This window comes from Manis javanica, chromosome 3 (assembly GCF_040802235.1).
Source record: "Manis javanica isolate MJ-LG chromosome 3, MJ_LKY, whole genome shotgun sequence".
Taxonomy (NCBI): Eukaryota; Metazoa; Chordata; class Mammalia; order Pholidota; family Manidae; genus Manis; species Manis javanica.
The window spans coordinates 173,624,555-173,642,602 of record NC_133158.1 but is presented as its reverse complement, the minus strand read 5'-3'; the positions used below and the strand labels follow the sequence as shown (position 1 = coordinate 173,642,602).

Below are 18,048 nucleotides of genomic sequence, written 5' to 3'. Positions count from 1 at the left end.
ATAAGGACAGTACCATATCATTGCTTGGCTATGGGTGTCAAGCAAGATAATACATGTCAAGTACTTGGTAAACAGAAAACAGTAAAATGGTAGCCATTGCTATCTCAGTGGCCCCTATTCAGAGAGATGCAGCATGTGTCTCTTAAATGCTATTAGAGATGGGAACCTTCTTGTCACCACCGTTAGCTTCCTGGCAAGTAAAAAATAAGGCTAGTAGAACATGAAAGGGATGAAGAAGAAATTAGCCCATCAAGCACACCAGATACTAGGTACTAGCACACTGTACCTTTTTGAAACAAAAGTCATAATATGGCACTTACCTATATGCAGGGCTGTGTTCTAAGAGCTTACAATATCATTTCCTTATCACTTCACAACATCTCTATCAAGCATGTGCCATTATTTTCTCTGCCTTATAGATGAGGAAAATGGAGACATAGAGAGGCTAAATAACATACTCTATTAAGGCCATAAAGTTAGTAAAGTAAAAGCCAGAACTCAGAAATGTTCTGGGGCTCCAGAGACCATTCTTTACCAAGAGGCTGTGCTCTAAAAACCAGTGAAAATATAAGATGCTTTTATTCAGGCAATGTCTGGAAACCTCTGTCTGAAAACTAGAGAGAACTGGCACACCAATTCATTGAAAACTAGAGAGAACTGGCACACCAATTCATGGGTGGTAACTGGTTATTTCAGCAAGCAGAGAGGGCTTTCCCCTGTGGAATCTGAAAGTTCTTGCACAACTGTGGCCTATGGAGGTTCCCAGCCCAAGAACACATGCAGGGGTTCAAGGAAAATGTATACATCCACACTAAATGTCATGCTCCTCAGTGACCCCTCCAACTCTACTGTATCCTCTCCTTCAGAGTCCTATCAAGATGTTCTATTACTTCATTTCCCCTTCAGTTGCTTTCTAATGCCATTTTTTCCTCTATAAAAGCTAAATCTAATTTCAACATTACTGTATACATAAAACATATTCTGAAACACATCACCCAAGTATTTTCCTTCTCATTCTTAGCTCCTTTCTCTTCTTTCTCTATTCAGATAAAGAAAGTAATGCAGTAGGGACAGAATACTTAGGGGCAGGTATTGAACTCAACTAGGTCCCCTGTCCGCTTGTGATTTTGATACATCCCACATATAGGCTTACCCATTGTATATGTGATACTGTGTAAGACTGGGGATTCAGCAATCAGTAAGACACTCACTCCTTAATTGTCCAGTAGGAAAGACAAGTACACAAAAAGTGATTAAGGAAGGAAAAAATACTGTAATTGCTACCAAAAAGAGAGACAGAGACAGTGGGAATAAGAAAGAGACAAGGAGAGGAAGATAAATAGACAGTTGACAGGTACAGAAAAGACTTCATGACAGAGATGGCAATGGAGTTAAAATCTGAAGAATTGACAGGGTTTGGACTGGTGAACAATGCAGGGAGTGCCAAGCGCAAAAGGAAAGCGTGAACAAAATCCCTGAGCGGCAAAGTGGAGGGTCAAAGGGAGGAACAAGGATCACTTGACTGCAGCGTAAGTAAGGATATGGTAAGAAATACAGAAAGGTTCAAAGAATATGGGAGACACATCTCCAATAAAGAATGGCTTTGAAAGCCAAATCATAAAGCTGGGAATGTCTTCAGTCAGCAACTGGTTATTCCTGGGAATTACCGAGGAGGGAAATGAGAACCTGTACTGCAAAAACAAACCTATCTGTCATTCCATCTTCACCTCTCCCTACCCTAGCTATAATGTTCTCCTTGTCCTCTCTGACTCACCCATGCTGGGACAGGCACCTTTTGTATTTTATACACTATCCTACATACATCATAATCATCAAATTTACAAAGTTTTATAATTATGGGTTAATGTTAAAGATTACATAGTTGAAGCCATAAGGTATATCATTACATTTTTTATTCCCAGCCACTTAGCATAATATCTAACCTAGTGCATCTCAAAGGCTACACATTAGAACCATTCAGAAAGCTTCAAGAAAAATACTGATGCGCAAACATCACTTCAGACCAATTACATCAGAATCTCTGGAAGGTGGGACTCAAGCACTGATGTTTTAAAAGCTTACCCATGATTCTAATGTGCAACCAGGTTGAGAACCAATGGTTTAAATCACAGCAGGTTCTCAATAAACATCTACTGGATGGAAAAATGGATGGGTGGGTAATGGCGGGATGAACTAGGAGGAAGAAACAGAGCTATTTTAAAAAGGTACAGTCATGTTGATGAGGATGGGGAAAGTTTCTGAGCTCTACTTCTTCCCCACCAACTAATAAACTGTAATATCTCACTTCACAAATTTAGACATAAAAATCAGAGAAACACAATGACAGTAATTACAAAGAGTAACTTTTCCTTTGCCTAGGCTTAATTGCCCTCCCTTCCTTCCCCTACACCACTGTGCATCAGTATGCATGGGTGTGTGTGAGTTCCCATGTAAATACAAATAACTGCTTTATTTCTTCCTTTCTCAAATGTGTACAATACCTGTCATCCAGTTCAATCCTTTTCATACTATGAAGGTGCAAAACAGCTAATATTATTGCTACAAGAAATATTACTGCACAGCAAACCCCCACACTAATATAAAACACACGCGTAGAGGTAGTTGGAGCTGCATGTACAGGATCATCTGAAATAAAAATGAAAAAGCATGTTAAGCTTTTTAAACAACTATCAAAAACTGCTTTGTGACCCAATATATACAATGAGTACCCTGTTCTTTGTAAAAGAGATTTCTATTCCATGTATCTCTTCTTTGATGAGATAGGTTACAAATAGTGTGTTAATATAAGTTCATGTAATTTTTTAATGCTTTTGTTGTAGTTTTAAAAGTGTTTTAGGGGAAAAAAAGCAGGTGTTGCAGTACTTGTATCAGACAAAATAGACTTCAAAAGAAAGAAAGTTACAAAGGACAAAGACGGATATTACATAATAATAAAGGGGTCAATCCAACAAGAGGATATAACTGTCATAAGTATCCATGCACCCAACACAGGAGCACCTACATATATGAAACAAATACTAACAGAATTAAAAGGGGAAATAGAATGCAATGCATTCATTCTAGGAGACTTCAACATTCCACTCACTCCAAAGGACAGATCAATCAGACAGAAAATAAGGACACAGAGGCACTGAACAACACATTAGAACAGATGGACCTAACACACATCTACAGAACTCTCCACCCAAAAGCAGCAGGATACACATTCTTCTCAAGTGCACATGGAACATTTTCAAGAATAGATCATATACTAGGCCACAAAAAGAGCCTCAGTAAATTCAAAAAGGTTTAAATTGAACCAACCAGCTTCTCAGACCACAAAGGTATGAACCTAGAAATAAATTACACAAAGAAAAGAAAAAAGCCTACAAACATATGGAGGCTTAACAACATGCTCCTAAATAACCTATGGATCAATGACAAAATAAAAACAGAGATCAAGCAATATATGGAGACAAATGACAACAATAATTCAACAACGCAAAAAAATCTGTGGGACGCAGTGAAGGCAGTGCTAAGAGGGAAGTATATTGCAATACAGGCCTACCTCAGGAAAGAACAATCCCATATGAACAGTCTAAACTCACAATTAGTGAAACTAGAAAAAGAAGAACAAATGACGCCCAAAGTCAGCAGAAGGAGGGACATAACAAAGGTTAGAGCAGAAATAAATAAAATCGAGAAGAATAAAACAATAGAAAGAATCAATGAAAGCAGGAGCTGGTTCTTCAAGAAAATAAACAAAACAGATAAACCCCTAGCCAGATTTATAAAGAAAAAAAGAAAGTCTACACACATAAACAGAATCAGAAATGAGAAAGGAAAAATCATGACAGATACCACAGAAATACAAATTAATTATTAGAGAATACTATGAAAAATTATATGCTAACAAACAGGATAACCTAGAAGAAATGGATAACTTTCTAGAAAAATACAACCTTCCAAGGCTGACCCAGAAAGAAACAGAAAATCTGAACAGACCAATTACTAGCAAAAAAATTGAATTGGTAATCAAAAAACTACCTAAGAACAAATGCCTAGACCAGATGGATTCACTGCTGAATTTTATCAAACATTTAGTAAAGACCTAATACCCATCCTCCTTAAAGTTTTCCAAAAAGTAGAAGAGGAAGGAATACTCCCAAAGTCATTCTATGAGGCCAGCATCACTCTGATACCAAAACCAGGCAAAGACCCCACCAAAAAAGAAAATTACAGACCAATATCCCTGATAAACAGAGATGCAAAAATACTCAACAAAATATTAGCAAACCGAATTCAAAAATTCATCAAAAAGATCATCCATTATGATCAAGTAGGATTTATACCAGGGATGCAAGGATGGTACAATATTAGAAAATCCATCAATATCATCCACCACATCAACAAAAAGGACAAAAACACATGATCATCTCCAGATGCCAAAAAAGCATTCAACATCCATTCATGATAAAAACTCTCAATAAAATGGGTATAGAGGGCAAGTACCTCAACATAATAAAGGCCATATATGACAAACCCACAGCCAACATCATACTAAACAGCGAGAAGCTGAAAGCCTTTCCTCTGAGATCGGGAACAAGACAAGTATGCCCACTCTCCCCACTGTTATTCAGCATAGTCCTGGAGGTCCTCGCCATGGCAATGAGACAACACAAAGAAATAAAAGGCATCCAGATTGGTAAAGAAGAAGTTAAACTGACACTGTTTGCAGATGACATGATATTGTACATAAAAAACCCTAAAGAATCCACTCCAAAACTACTAGATCTTATATCTGAATTCAGCAATGTTGCAGGATACAAAATTAATACACAGAAATCTGTTGCACTGCTATACACTAATGATGAATTAGCAGAAAGAGAAATCAGGAAAACAATTCCATTCACAACTGCATCAAAAAGAATAAAATACCTAGGAATAAACCTAACGAAGGAATTGAAAGACCTATACACTGAAAACTACAAGAAACTCATGAGAAATTAAAGAAGATACCAATAAGTGGAAACACATCCTGTGCTCATGGACAGGAAGAATTAATATTGTCAAAATGGCCATCCTGACTAAAGCAATCTACAGATTCAATGCAATACCTATCAAAATACCAAAAAGATTCTTCAATGAACTAGAGAAAATAATTCTAAAATTCATATGGAACCACAAAAGACCCTAAATAGCCAAAGCAATCCTGAGAAGGAAGAATAAAGCTGGGGGGATTTATGCTCCCCGACTTCAAGCTCTACTACAAAGCCACAGTAATCAAGACAGTTTGGTACTGGCACAAGAACAGACCAATAGACCAATGGAACAGACTAGAGACCATATATAAACCCAAGTATATATAGTCAATTAATATATGATAAAGGAGCCATGGACATACAACGGGGAAATGACAGCCTCTTCAACAACTAGTGTTGGCAAAACTGGACAGCTACATGCAAGAGAAGGAAACTGGATTATTTTCTAACCCCATACACAGAAGTAAACTCTAAATGGATCAAAGACCTGAATGTAAGTTATGAAACCATAAAACTCTTAGAAGATAACATAGGCAAAAATCTCCTGAATATAAACATGAGCAACTTTTTTCTGAATGCTTCTCCTCAAGCAAGGGAAACAAAAGTAAAACTGAACACATGGGACTATATTAAACTTAAAAGCTTCTGTACAGCAAAAGACACCATCAACAGAACAAAAAGACATCCTACAGTACGGGAGAATATATTTGTAAATGACATATCCAAGAAGGGGTTGACATCCAAAATATATAAAGAACTTACATACCTCAAAATGAAAAAAGCAAATAACCTGATTAACAAATGGGCAGAGGATATGAAGAGATGGTTCTCCAAAGAATAAATTCAGATGGCCAACAGACACATGAAAAGATGCTCCACATCACTAATCATCAGGGAAATGCAAATTAAAACCACAATGAGATATCACTTCACACCAGTAAGGATGACCAGCATCGAAAAGACTAAGAACAAATGTTGGCAAGGATGCGGAGAAAGGGGAACCCTCATATACTGCTGGTGGGAATGTAAGCTAGTTCAACCATTGTGGAAAGCAATAAGGAAGTTCCACAAAAAACTAAAAATAGAAATACCATTTGACCCAGGAATCCCACTTCTTGGAATATACCCAAAGAATACAACCTCTCAGATTCAAAAAGACATATGCACCCCTATTCACCGCAGCACTTTTTACAATAGTCAAGATATGGAAGCAACCTAAGTGTCCATCTGTAGATGAATAGATAAAGAAGATGTGTTACATATACAATGGAATACTATTCAGCCATAATAAAGAAACAAATCCTACCATTTGCAACAACATGATGGAGCTGGAGGACATTATGTTCAGTGAAATAAGCCAGGCAGAGATAGATAAATGCCAAATGATTTCCCTCATTTGTGGACTGTAACAATGAAGCAAAACTGAAGGAACAAAATGTCAGGAGACTCAGAGACTCCAAGAATGAACTAGTGCTTACCAAAGGGGAGGGGTGTGGGAGGGCAGGTGGAGAGGAAGGGAGAAGGGGATTGGGGAGTATTATGTTTAGTACACAGGGTGTGGGGGATCACAGGGAGAACAGTGTATCACAGAGAAGGGACATAGTGGATCTCTGGCAACTTGCTGCACTGATGGACAGTGACTGCATTGGGGTATGGGTGGGGACTTGATAATATGGGTAAATGTAGTAACCACATAGCTTTTTCATGTGAAACCTTCAAAAGAGTGTATATCAATCATACCTTAATAAAAAAAATTTTTTTTATTAAAAAAAAAATAAGTAAAAAGAACTCACACGCCTCAACACCCAAAAAGCAAATAACCTGATTAAAAAGTGGGCAGAGGATATGAACAGGCAATTCTCCAAAGAAGAAATTCAGATAACAGGCACATGAAAAGATGTTCCACATCACTAATTATCAGGGAAATGCAAATAAAAACCACAATGAGATCACCTCACACCAGTTACAATGGCCAGCATCAAAAAGACAAACAACAACAGGAGGATGTGGAGAAAGGGGAACCCTCCTACTCTGCTGGTGGGAATTTAAGCTAGAAATACCATTTGACCCAGGAATTCCACTCCTAGGAATGTACCCAAAGAATACAACCTCTCAGATTCAAAAAGACATATGCACCCCTATGTTTATTGCAGCACTATTTACAATAGCCAAGATATGGAAGCAACCTAAGTGTCCGTCAGTAGATGAATGGATACAGATGTGGTACGTATACATAATGGAATACTACTCAGCCATAAGAAAGAAACAAATTCTGCCATTTGCAACAACATGGATGGAGCTGGAGGATATTATGTTCAGTGAAATAAGCCAGGTGAAGAAAAACAAGTACCAAATGATTTCCCTTATTTGTGGAGTATAACAACAAAGCAAAACTGAAGGAACAAAACAGAAACAGACTCAGACTCCAAGAAGGGACTGGCGGTTACCAAAGGAGAGGGGTTGGGGAGGGTGGGTGGGGAGAGAGGGAGAAGGGGATTCAGGGGTATTATGACTGGCACACATGCTGTGGGGGGGATCATGGGGAAGACTGTGTAGCTCAGAGAAGGCAAATAGGGACTCTGTGGCATCTTACTACACTGATGGGCAGTGACTGCAATGGGATATGGGGGGCCACGGTAAAGGGGGTAAATGTAACCACATTGTTTTTTCATGTGAAACCTTCGTAAGAGTGTATATCAATAATACCTAAATAAAAAAGTTTTTTTAAGTGTTTTAAATAGAACTTTTGGCTGATGCGTATACATATAATAAACTAGGTACAGCAGTGCTGTCCAACAGAAGTTTCTGATGGAAAAGTTCTACAGTGTGTTGTGGAATACAGTGGCTTATGGCCACCTGTGGCCATTAAACACTTGAAGTGTAGCTAGCAAAACTGAAGAAATGAAGTTTTAATTTTATTTCATTTTAATTAATTTAAGGTGAAAACCACCTGTGGCCAGTAGTTACCATACTAGACACCAGAGATCTACAGATCTTCACATTTCCTCAGCAGTGATGCCTGGAGTGGTAAGATTAGACATCTTTGTTGCCAACCACTAGACTCACAGGAAAAGGAATACACAATGGAGTGACCCACAAATTTAAATAAAACAACAAACTTTGAAGCTTTTTATCTTTTGAGAGTAACAAATTATTTTGCTTATGTGTTTTTAAAAAGCAGGAAAACAAGACTGTCCTCAGAAATAAAATATATTCAGTTTTATATTACTCAAAAAAGAGAAAGAGAAAGAGAAAGAAAGCCTCAGCATTAGGGGATATAACCCAAAAGACATACAGACACAGATGCAAACTGAGAAAGACACACAAAGATACATATGAAATGAAGTAGCAGAGTAGAAGACACAGAAATACAAGCAGAACTGGTGTGACTGGAGATTCAAGTTTTCACAATGAATACTAACATTGTAATTCTACTAAATAAAACCTGAGAAATTTAGGTTTATCTTAAATGAGATGGGAAATCATTGTAAGTTTTCAAGCAAAGAAATGGCACACATCATCACACTTGAAGAAAAAACAAAGATGCTGTGTGAAGAGACGCTGTGGGTGAGAAGCACAGACACAGGGGACGGGTTAGAATGCTGGTAGAGGGATCCAAGAGAGACAGTGGTGGCCTGGTCAAAGTGTTCCTGAAGATGAGAAGTTAATGGACTGGGAAGAAGAATCAATGGACCTTGATAATGATTAAACTGGGGTAAAAAAAAAAAGAGGAATCAAAGCTTGGGCTTAAAGAATTAGGTGAATATGCTTTACAAAGATAAAAAGGCAGGCTGGGGGAGGAGAGAATCAAGAGATTATTCTGTTCAAGAGGACCTAGTACACATGTATATGGAGAGACCAAATTAACAGAAATGTGGTTTGGTGTTCTGAGGAAAGGTCTGGAGAAAAGATAAAAGTTGTAACTTTAAAAGACTTGGAAGTAAGATTGCTTTCTGAAAATTTAAACTTTGAATCAACAATCAGAATATCAATGCACAGAGACCAAATGGCTTCTACCGCAGTTAGACTTGACTGCAGCCTCAGTGCAAATACGACTTTCCTCAAGAGCGCCACGAGCTGCTCAGTCTAAGGAGAGGCAGAGAAAGAAGGTCCCAGAGACTGACATTGGCAGCACCCACCCAAGTATACTCCAGGGCAGAGATGAAGACACCACTCTGAGCAGGCCCCCCAAATGCATCCGGCTTAATGACCTCCAAAATTCGGGCCTCTGTACACGTTTCACTTGCTCCTGCCTGGAAATGCTCTGGGTTTCAGATGAGACGTCATCTCTCAGGAAGCCGTCCCCCTCCCTCTGAGGTCACAGGCCCTCTCCAGGGTTCCGGGAGCACCTGCACCTGCCTTGTCACAGCTTTCCGCACGGTCATGAGCACTGCCTGTCACCTTGTCCAACTCATCAGCTACATTACAAGACCTTGAGGGCAGGATCTGTTTTGCTTTCTGATTTTAATCCTCTGCCTCAATCATACCACCTGGCACATCAATCACAGACTCTCAGGAACTGCTGGGTAGATGGACAGAGAGAGAGGGAAGAAGACAGGGAGCAAGGAAGAGACAGACACCAAGAATAAGCAGTACTCTATTCTCTTTATGAGAAATAATATCCTACTAACATAAAAGAAATGGGTAAAATCACCAGAATTTTAAAAGTAAACATAGGGAGCAGTGATATTTTTAAAAAGTTTCCTTTCTTCTCAGAGATGACTCTAAATAAGTAGACAATATATCATATTATTTTATCTTCAAAAAAGGAATCTTTTTATCTACTTTGGGACATCCAGATACTTTATACCTCCAAAGGTGATGAAAAAGAAAATAGGAAGCACATACAAAAAACTCTATGGACTATTCTTGCCAAGGGTTGGTTCTAAATCTAATCAAGTATAAAACCTAACTACCAGTTTAACAGAAAAAATACATGTTACATGACACTACGAGGAAATTCTATGGGACAAATGACTCAGTTTCTCTAACAAGTGATATTAAAGGAAAAAGTAGTTTCTGATAAATATAAAATACATGTCAGCCAAATACAGTATGTGCAGGCTTTATCTGGATCATGATTCGGGGGAGAAACTATAAAAAGCCATTTTTGAGACAATTAAGGTTAATTTGAACATGGAAGATATAAAGAATTTATGTTAATTTTTTAAATGTGATAAAGTAAATACAACTGAATAAATGTTGGGTGATTGCAGGCTGCTTTTTAATGGCCTTTTTGAAAAAAGATACACACTGAAATATTTATGGGTGAACTGATGTAATGCCTGGGATGTGCTTTAAAATACCCTGCCCTTTGCCACCCACCTAACCTACCCAAAAAGGAGGAAGGAATCAATGGAACAACACTGGCAAATGTTGACTGTTATTAAAGTAGGGTAATGGCTATATGGGAGTTCATTAGCACATTAAGTCAACTTTTACATACTTGAAGTTCCCCCCACCTCCAGTTCTTTTAAAAAGTTTACTTCCACAAAGAGAATCTAGTAACCTAAAAAGATATTGCTACTGAAACTATCTGAGGAAGAGTAGGACTCAATGATGTGTTCATGTCAGAAAAGGTAAAAAGAAGTCTAAGTTATACTATCCAAATACGACCATTACCAAAAAATAAAAATCTACTCGTGAGTTGTTGCTCTATAGGTTTAAATAAGATGGTATTTTTAAGCTTGCATTTTCAACTGGATGAAATTAGCTGAAGGTCAGGTTCAGGCCACAAAGCAAACTTTCTAACCTTCTACATTTATAAACAGATGAAGATCTTACACATATTTCATGTTCATACTTCAATTATGAGTATTCATAACAGATGTGATACAAATTCTTGCTTATGAAAGTTTTTAGATCACTTACTGTGAAATATTCATAAATTTTACCTCACAAAGTATTCTATATTCTAATAGTGTCATCTGACTATATACCAATTTACAAAACAGTGAAATAAACAGCATGCCATCGTTTATCTTTGGACAAAGTGGAAACCACAGGCCTCCAAACTTCATGCAGTTATATTCATTTGCAGTCAACCATTTTTTATCCCTAATGATGGAGAAAGATAATACAATAACACTTACAAATAGTTCTGCTAGTGTTTTTGTCCACGGCTGAAGTTTTTACTTCTTCAAGTTCTGAATTCAAATGGAGACAAAAGATGCTTTAGAAATTCTTTCTTTTCCATGAAAATCCTTAAATACAATTATATTTTCTTAATTTTCTCTAAAATAGTTTAGTGTTTTATCAGACTATCACCTGAACTAAGTAACAGGGTTATTTGTTGAACAATAATAAATGCTACATTACTATTCTGATAATTTTCACTATAATCATCAGGTAATAGTCTATACCAGCATGAACATAAGGGTGTTACTCATAGATGCTCAGTAAAACAGGGTTTCTGTGGTCAAGAAACTTGGGGAAAGCCACATACTATAACCTCTGTGGAGGTTCATAATGCATATTAGCAGAATGTAAAGGCTCTAAAGAATTCTAGAGTAACAAAACTTGTCTGATCCAGTAATTCCTATCCTCATTAATATTCAATATAGTACAAATATGTTTTCTTCTGCAGAAAGTCTTAGAAGCATTGTAGGCTGGAAAATAAGGCAAATAAATATAGTAGGATCATACTAAAGTAAGAGTCACAAGTATGAACTGGATGATTGAGAATTATGACCAAATTATTACCACCAAGTAAAAAAGGAGGGTACTTATATCAAACTTAAGTCCAAAATAGAAAATTCACACCAACTGTTAATTTTAACGTTAATTTTGGTGTATAAAGAAATTAAAGAAGATGGAGAAGGTATGGAATCACTCTGAGTATCAGCTTATTATTAACCTTAGTGGATACTAACATTGGCAGGCTCCATGAACCAACACATTGGGCCATCATTCTGCCTTTAAGTATTTAAAGTTGAAGCATTGTTGGTATAGTCATCACCCACCTCCCTAGGGATCACAAACCAGGTATTTTACACACCTTACTAACTGACTGTGCAAGCTTAGGTGGCCTTTCTGGGCCCAGTCTCCTCATATTGATTATATAATGTATAGGTTGAACTAGAGAGTTTCTGAACTCCACTTTTGCTTTAAAATTACATGAAAGTAGGTACATAACTGAATACATTAGAACTGAAAAATGTATCAAAACAATAAAGATAAAGGTGCTGACTTTTCATTTTAAAAATGCCCGTTCTAATAAAGCACAACTTTTTTTTGGCATGTATCTGGACATTAGCTATTATAGCTCACTTGCTGGCCTCGGGTATTTTCATAACACTCAGCATTAACTTCAATTAGGAAATGTATTAAAAGACAGTTTAACAGTGAAGCTAAGAACTGGACGTGCATCCCAGCTATACCACTTGGCTGTCTGACCTTGGCAAACTGGTCAGATTCTCTGAACCTCAGTTGGAAAATGGTGATAATGAAAGAACCTACTGCCTGGGTTGCTGTAAGGATTAAATGGGTTTAATGTACATAAAGGCCTTGGAACATTGTAAGCACTAATAATGGCACAATAAGGTTAGAGGGTTTGGTTGTTTTTTTTAGGGTTTTATTTTCTACCTTGGATACTAACCAGCTCTCTGCCTATGTAACCTTGTAAATTCAGGTCACTTTAGTGCTCTAAGATAACCTTTAAGAAAAATTCTAAAATTCTTTGATCCATGAGCTACCATGCTGGAACTCTTTCATATCCACTGCAATTTCCTGAGTAACAGATTATTCACAACCAAAAGCTATTAATGTTTATTAAGTATCTACAAATGGTTATTCTAAACTTTAGGCTAGATTCAATTAATCTGCAAAAAAAAAAAAAAATCCCAACAACTCTCAAGCAGGTTACTATGCCCATTTTACAGATGAAAAAACTGAGTCTTAGGTTAAGTATTTGTCCCAATATCCTGCCAACAGCAAAGCCCAATTTTTAGCTCAGGTCTGTATGGTCCCAGGACAATGCTCTGCCTAAAAGTAACTTCATGAGGGAAACATAGTTAACACTCAGTTCCTCAGGGATCCCTATCAGAATTACCTGATTTTTCCACTTCAGTCACTTTAGTACTATTTCACAGTCCTAATGGAAAATGTCCTAGCAATGCTGATAAGAGAATTTGAGAAAGCAGGACACAGTGAGATTCTGGGCAATCATCTTGGATTTTATTTGTTATATGGCCTCTATTTTCTCATTTGCAACTATAATCAAGATTTGATTACAAATCTATCAAAAGACAAAATCTATTTTTGGCCTTCTCATAATATATAAAACATACACTATGATATATAAATTACTTACTTTTGTAGCACATTTTCCTTCGTTTAAAATTTAAGACTGTAAAATTTTTTGAGGAATTTACTGTCAAGTTGAGCTGCATTAGTATCATAACCTCAGAATCTACTTTGCCAGTACAGGAAAGTTCGACCCGGAACACTGTTTAAAAAAAAAAAAATAAGAAAATATTTTGATTTTCTACAAATCAACATTAATGCCCATTAAATATTTCAGAGTTATTTTTGTTGCACTAGAACTAAACATAATACATTTACATAAAATACAAAGCAGAAACTTTCAGAGAAGTTAATCTTGAGACTACACAGCTTTAGATTAACTATTTCACTCATTATAGATATAAAAGTTAGCATTAAAGGACAAACTAAGACTGAAGGGAAAAGATCATTATTTTCAACTTTTGCTCATCATTTCTAATATAGCACATTGTCTTCTAGGTCCTCTTGTTATAATATAGTAAAACTATGGAATCAAAGTAAACCCTGCTTCCTTCCAAGTCACATGAGCAACAGTAACAAAAACTACCTGATAAACAGGAAAGATAACTCACCACCAAAATGCAATTATGATTGCTCGTAATGAGATTAAATATAAACCTGCAAATGAATCTGATCAATTCCCAACTATGAATTTTTTAAAAATCCAAAAAGAAACTGACTTCAATTATTGTAGCAATGGGATAACACACTTTCGTACACATCAATTTTTTTCACTACTTTAGTTTAAGATTCTTTTTCTACAAATTTAGAATATATCATTCTACCATCTCTGTGAGTGTATGAGAGAGATGGGCATTTGTGAATTTTACTGCTCCATAAAATTTAACCAGCTTTCCTTTTTTTAAAGTTTAGATTAATGTCTATCACAGTGAATAAGACTGCCAGAAAAGTTCCACAGTGCTGCTGTGCTTATACTTCTAAGTTTTAAAAATGTTCATTTTCTTAAAATCTTACATCTACAGGAGACTTTCTCAACAGTAGTTAAATTGGTATAAATATGACACATAAATCATTTACTCAAGCATGTACTAAGTGCCTATCCCATGCCAGATGCTATGCTAGGTACCAAGGGTAGTGAACTGAAAAAGACCGCTTCTGCCTTCAGGGTGACCACAGGCTAGCAGAGAGAGACAATAACAAAGAACTACAAGATAATACGACCAGTTCAAAAATTGTTAAACAGAAGATCCTATGGGGCAAGAAGAACAGAAAAAAGAGTTAACAGCAAAAGGGAGAGGAGGAGGCAGGAAAAGGAGAGTGCAAATTTTGATTCTTTAGGATGTTTAGTATGATGAGGAGCCCAGAAGAAGAAAAGAGGGAGATGGTTCCAAATACAGAGACCAGCACATGCAAAGGCATGGATGTCAGAACTGCATGTAGTGCAGCCCTGCTGGGACTCTGGGGCACCTGAAGCAACAAGGCTGGACAGGCAGACAGAGTCAGAGAGTAAGCAGAGCGCACACTGGCTGCAGTGTCTAGAACGTACTCAGCTGATGGGGGTGGGTGGTAATAATGGGTGTGATGTCACATGGTCAGATGTGAGTGTTTAAAGATCATCCAGGCCACAGTGTAGGAATTAATCGAAAAATAACAAGACCAAAAACACAGGCATCCCTGTGGAGACCAGTGTCACCAATGCAGAAAAGGAAATAAGGAAGAGCTGAGCATAGACAGTTCTAAAAGGGATGGAAAGGAATGAATGGTTTAAAATTCAATGCAAATAATCAATATTTGCAAAAAATTATTTTTCAAGTACTCACACACTTTATGCCTGTCAAGTAAGATACGCATCAGTAGTTAAACTATTCTTTCTGGGATATGGGAGACACAGTTGAATGCAGTGTATTCATTCTGTCTTAGAAACTCACCTGATAAAGTGCGTGGAACTTCCCCCTGAGCAGAAATGTTGACCTGGGGCATGTCCATAGCCACAAAATTGTCTACTTGGAATCCCAGCTTATATTCAACCTGAAAAATGGAGAAATAAACAAACTGGACCTATGATAACAGAAGACCAACAGCCTGACTTCAGTGATTAGCTCATAACTAATGAATGCATGAGGCTTTCATCTGTTCAAATACTCTATATATTTTTGGATGAAGATGTCTGCTCTACAGACCCACTCATCACACAAGCAGATTATAAGGCACAAATTTCTCATAGAATATTTAAGCCTTATACTTTACATTACTCTTTGTTCTGCCCACAGGATCTTGATAAGAACAGTATTCCTTTCTCATTCAGTGGTCACAGAGGTAGCTTTGGTGAAGGCTAGGATTGACAGAGTCCAAGAAGCAGAGGGCTGGGAAAAGTGCAGTGGGAAAGAGGTTCAAGAAAGCATTCTTTAAGAAACCTAACTAGAAGAGGGGAACCAGGTGTAGCAGGGAAAGGGAGGACAGATTCCAAAGCTTGTCTTTCTTCTTTTTACAGTGGGAAATAACCACAATTTGTTTATATGCTAATGAAAAAAGCCAATGAAATGGGACCTACTATGAAAGGAGACAGTATTATCCCAGATTATAAGGGAAAGGAGACAGCTGGGCATCAGCTGGGGCAGGCGGTGCTCACCCATGGATGAGAAGAAAGGCTCAATCTAGTGAATGTAACCCCCTCTACGACTCTCCTTTCACACTCGAAAATCCCTGAACATTTTACAAGTATGCAAATATTAAACTACTGCTTTGCAGTTAAGATGGTATACAAAGAATTGTTAAAGGCTGTATTTGGGAAAGGAAATGTTCTTACTGCTGTGCATCAGTGACTTGGTGATATCTGGACAGGAAGCCAAGTGGTCATTCTCATCCTAGCATGCCCCAGGACTGCCACTGCCACGGCCACTAGGAGGTGCTAGAGGGCTACCTCTAGCCTAGCAATTAGGGGTCAAGAATGAGCAGGCTTGCCAGCAGTACTAAGAATAACATTAAGAGAATGCATTGACTTTATCACTATATCCATGCTATCTCTGAACAGGACAATACATGAAGGGCAAGTGTACAAAATAAATTAAGCATAGTCAGCAGAACTGGATTAGAACCATGAGACTGTGTGACTCAAGTAAATTATTGGCTTTTCCTGAGTTTCAGTTTTTGTAGTATAAGGCTAATACATGTTATAAGGATCAAATAGGATATTCAATGCAACACACCTAACTATCAGCCTATCACAGGCCCCCTCTGACAAACACAGATCCCAGTGGCACCGGCAACCATTCCAGAGAAGCCCCCACATTGCCCGGCTGCCCTTCCCTGTAAGCACTAGCCTACTGCTGACCCGCGCCCTCCTGTGCTCTGACAAGAACACTGCTGCAGCCCTTCCATTTTGGCCCCCATCTTGGGAAGTCCACTATTCAAAACAGCCTCCCACATCCTTAGCCTCTCCACAAATGTCTTCCCTATCTTCTCCCCAACCTGGCTTTCCTCAGAAGTCATCTCATCCCCTATCACTCAGTTTACAACTCTGCAACCCTCACCTCAGGGCCTAGACAATAGGCTCAGCATTCTTTTAGGATCATTAGGTCTTTTCTAGGCATCCTTTTCTCATACTCTGAAGCTCACAACTTCTACTCACAGTGGCTACTCTCTACAATGCCATCAGTACTAACTACAGACACAGGACTTCACAGAGGCCTCGGCCCTTAGCTCACTTTGTCTCTTGCCACCTTCCTGGAGCTTCAGAATTAAGTATTCCTACATACTAAAGAATTGCACTATAACCAAAGTAAATGTAAAATTCCCACCCTTTTATAAAAGAGCCCATCACTGCCCCTGTTCATACAAAACCTTATGTCTTTGTCTCCAACACTCTGATTAAGCCAACATTTTTATTAAGTATCATTGATATATCATTGATATATATCATGATATCATATACTATCTTATGAAGGTTTGACATTAGCAACATTGTGGTTACAATATTCACCCATATCACCAAGAACCACCCCCCAACACCCCACTGCAGTCACTACCTGTCAGCATAGTAAGATGTGATTAAGCCAACATTTACGAAGCACATTTAGAAGCCAAGAACTGTCCTTGGAGCTGTGATGCAATGGCTAAAGGCCAATTATGCTATTTCCCTCCTCTCCAGCCCAGACAGTGACTTGGTTTCACTTTCCCACAGCCTGTGCCCCAAAGAAGACTACATTTTGATGCAGTCATATTAGCACCCTCAACTGGGTCACTCCGTCCCAACCATTAGAGGGCAGCCCCAGCCTGACCACCTTATTCTACTCTTGCTGCCCGGCACTGCTAATGGAAATCATACTCCAGGAGAGAAGGGAGCTCTTACACAAAGATGATTCCCACGCGCAGGGTCGGTCGGCCCTTAATCCTGCTCAGCAACCACCTCCTCACCAACCTCCTTCTCCCTAGCCTTCTCACTCCAACTCTCATGGCCCTCACTGCCTCGCCATCTGCTGCCCTCCCTGCTTCCTCACTCTAGTACACATGTTTTTGTTCCCTTCAGCTAGCACACAGGAATCCCCTTTCTGCCTTTCTTTTCTGCCCCAGGCAGCTCTGTTAGAGCACTTAACTTTTAAACTCCAATCTCAGAGAAAATATTTATTCTCTCCAAATGATAAATAAACCCTTCTCTCCTAGTACATCAGCTTCTAGCCCATTTCACCACTAATGAGATCTCATATCATCAACTTGTCTCTTTTATTCTCCCGTATCTTCAGTTTCTTCCATACGCCCAATTACC

The 18,048-nt window shown here is 38.2% G+C and overlaps 1 protein-coding gene across 3 annotated transcripts in view; it reads right to left on the bottom strand.

The window, feature by feature from the left end:
* Nucleotides 1-18,048, bottom strand: part of RYK (receptor like tyrosine kinase) — a 91,299-nt gene that overhangs the window by 39,017 nt on the left and 34,234 nt on the right. For all 3 annotated transcript variants that reach the window (XM_037024754.2, XM_037024752.2, XM_037024753.2), the window contains exons 3-6: nucleotides 15,215-15,314; nucleotides 13,354-13,488; nucleotides 11,135-11,188; nucleotides 2,502-2,646 (exon numbers count right to left, since the gene is read on the bottom strand). In XM_037024754.2, coding sequence (XP_036880649.1) covers nucleotides 2,502-2,646; nucleotides 11,135-11,188; nucleotides 13,354-13,488; nucleotides 15,215-15,314 — 434 coding nt within the window. The remainder of the gene's footprint in view (nucleotides 1-2,501; nucleotides 2,647-11,134; nucleotides 11,189-13,353; nucleotides 13,489-15,214; nucleotides 15,315-18,048) is intronic.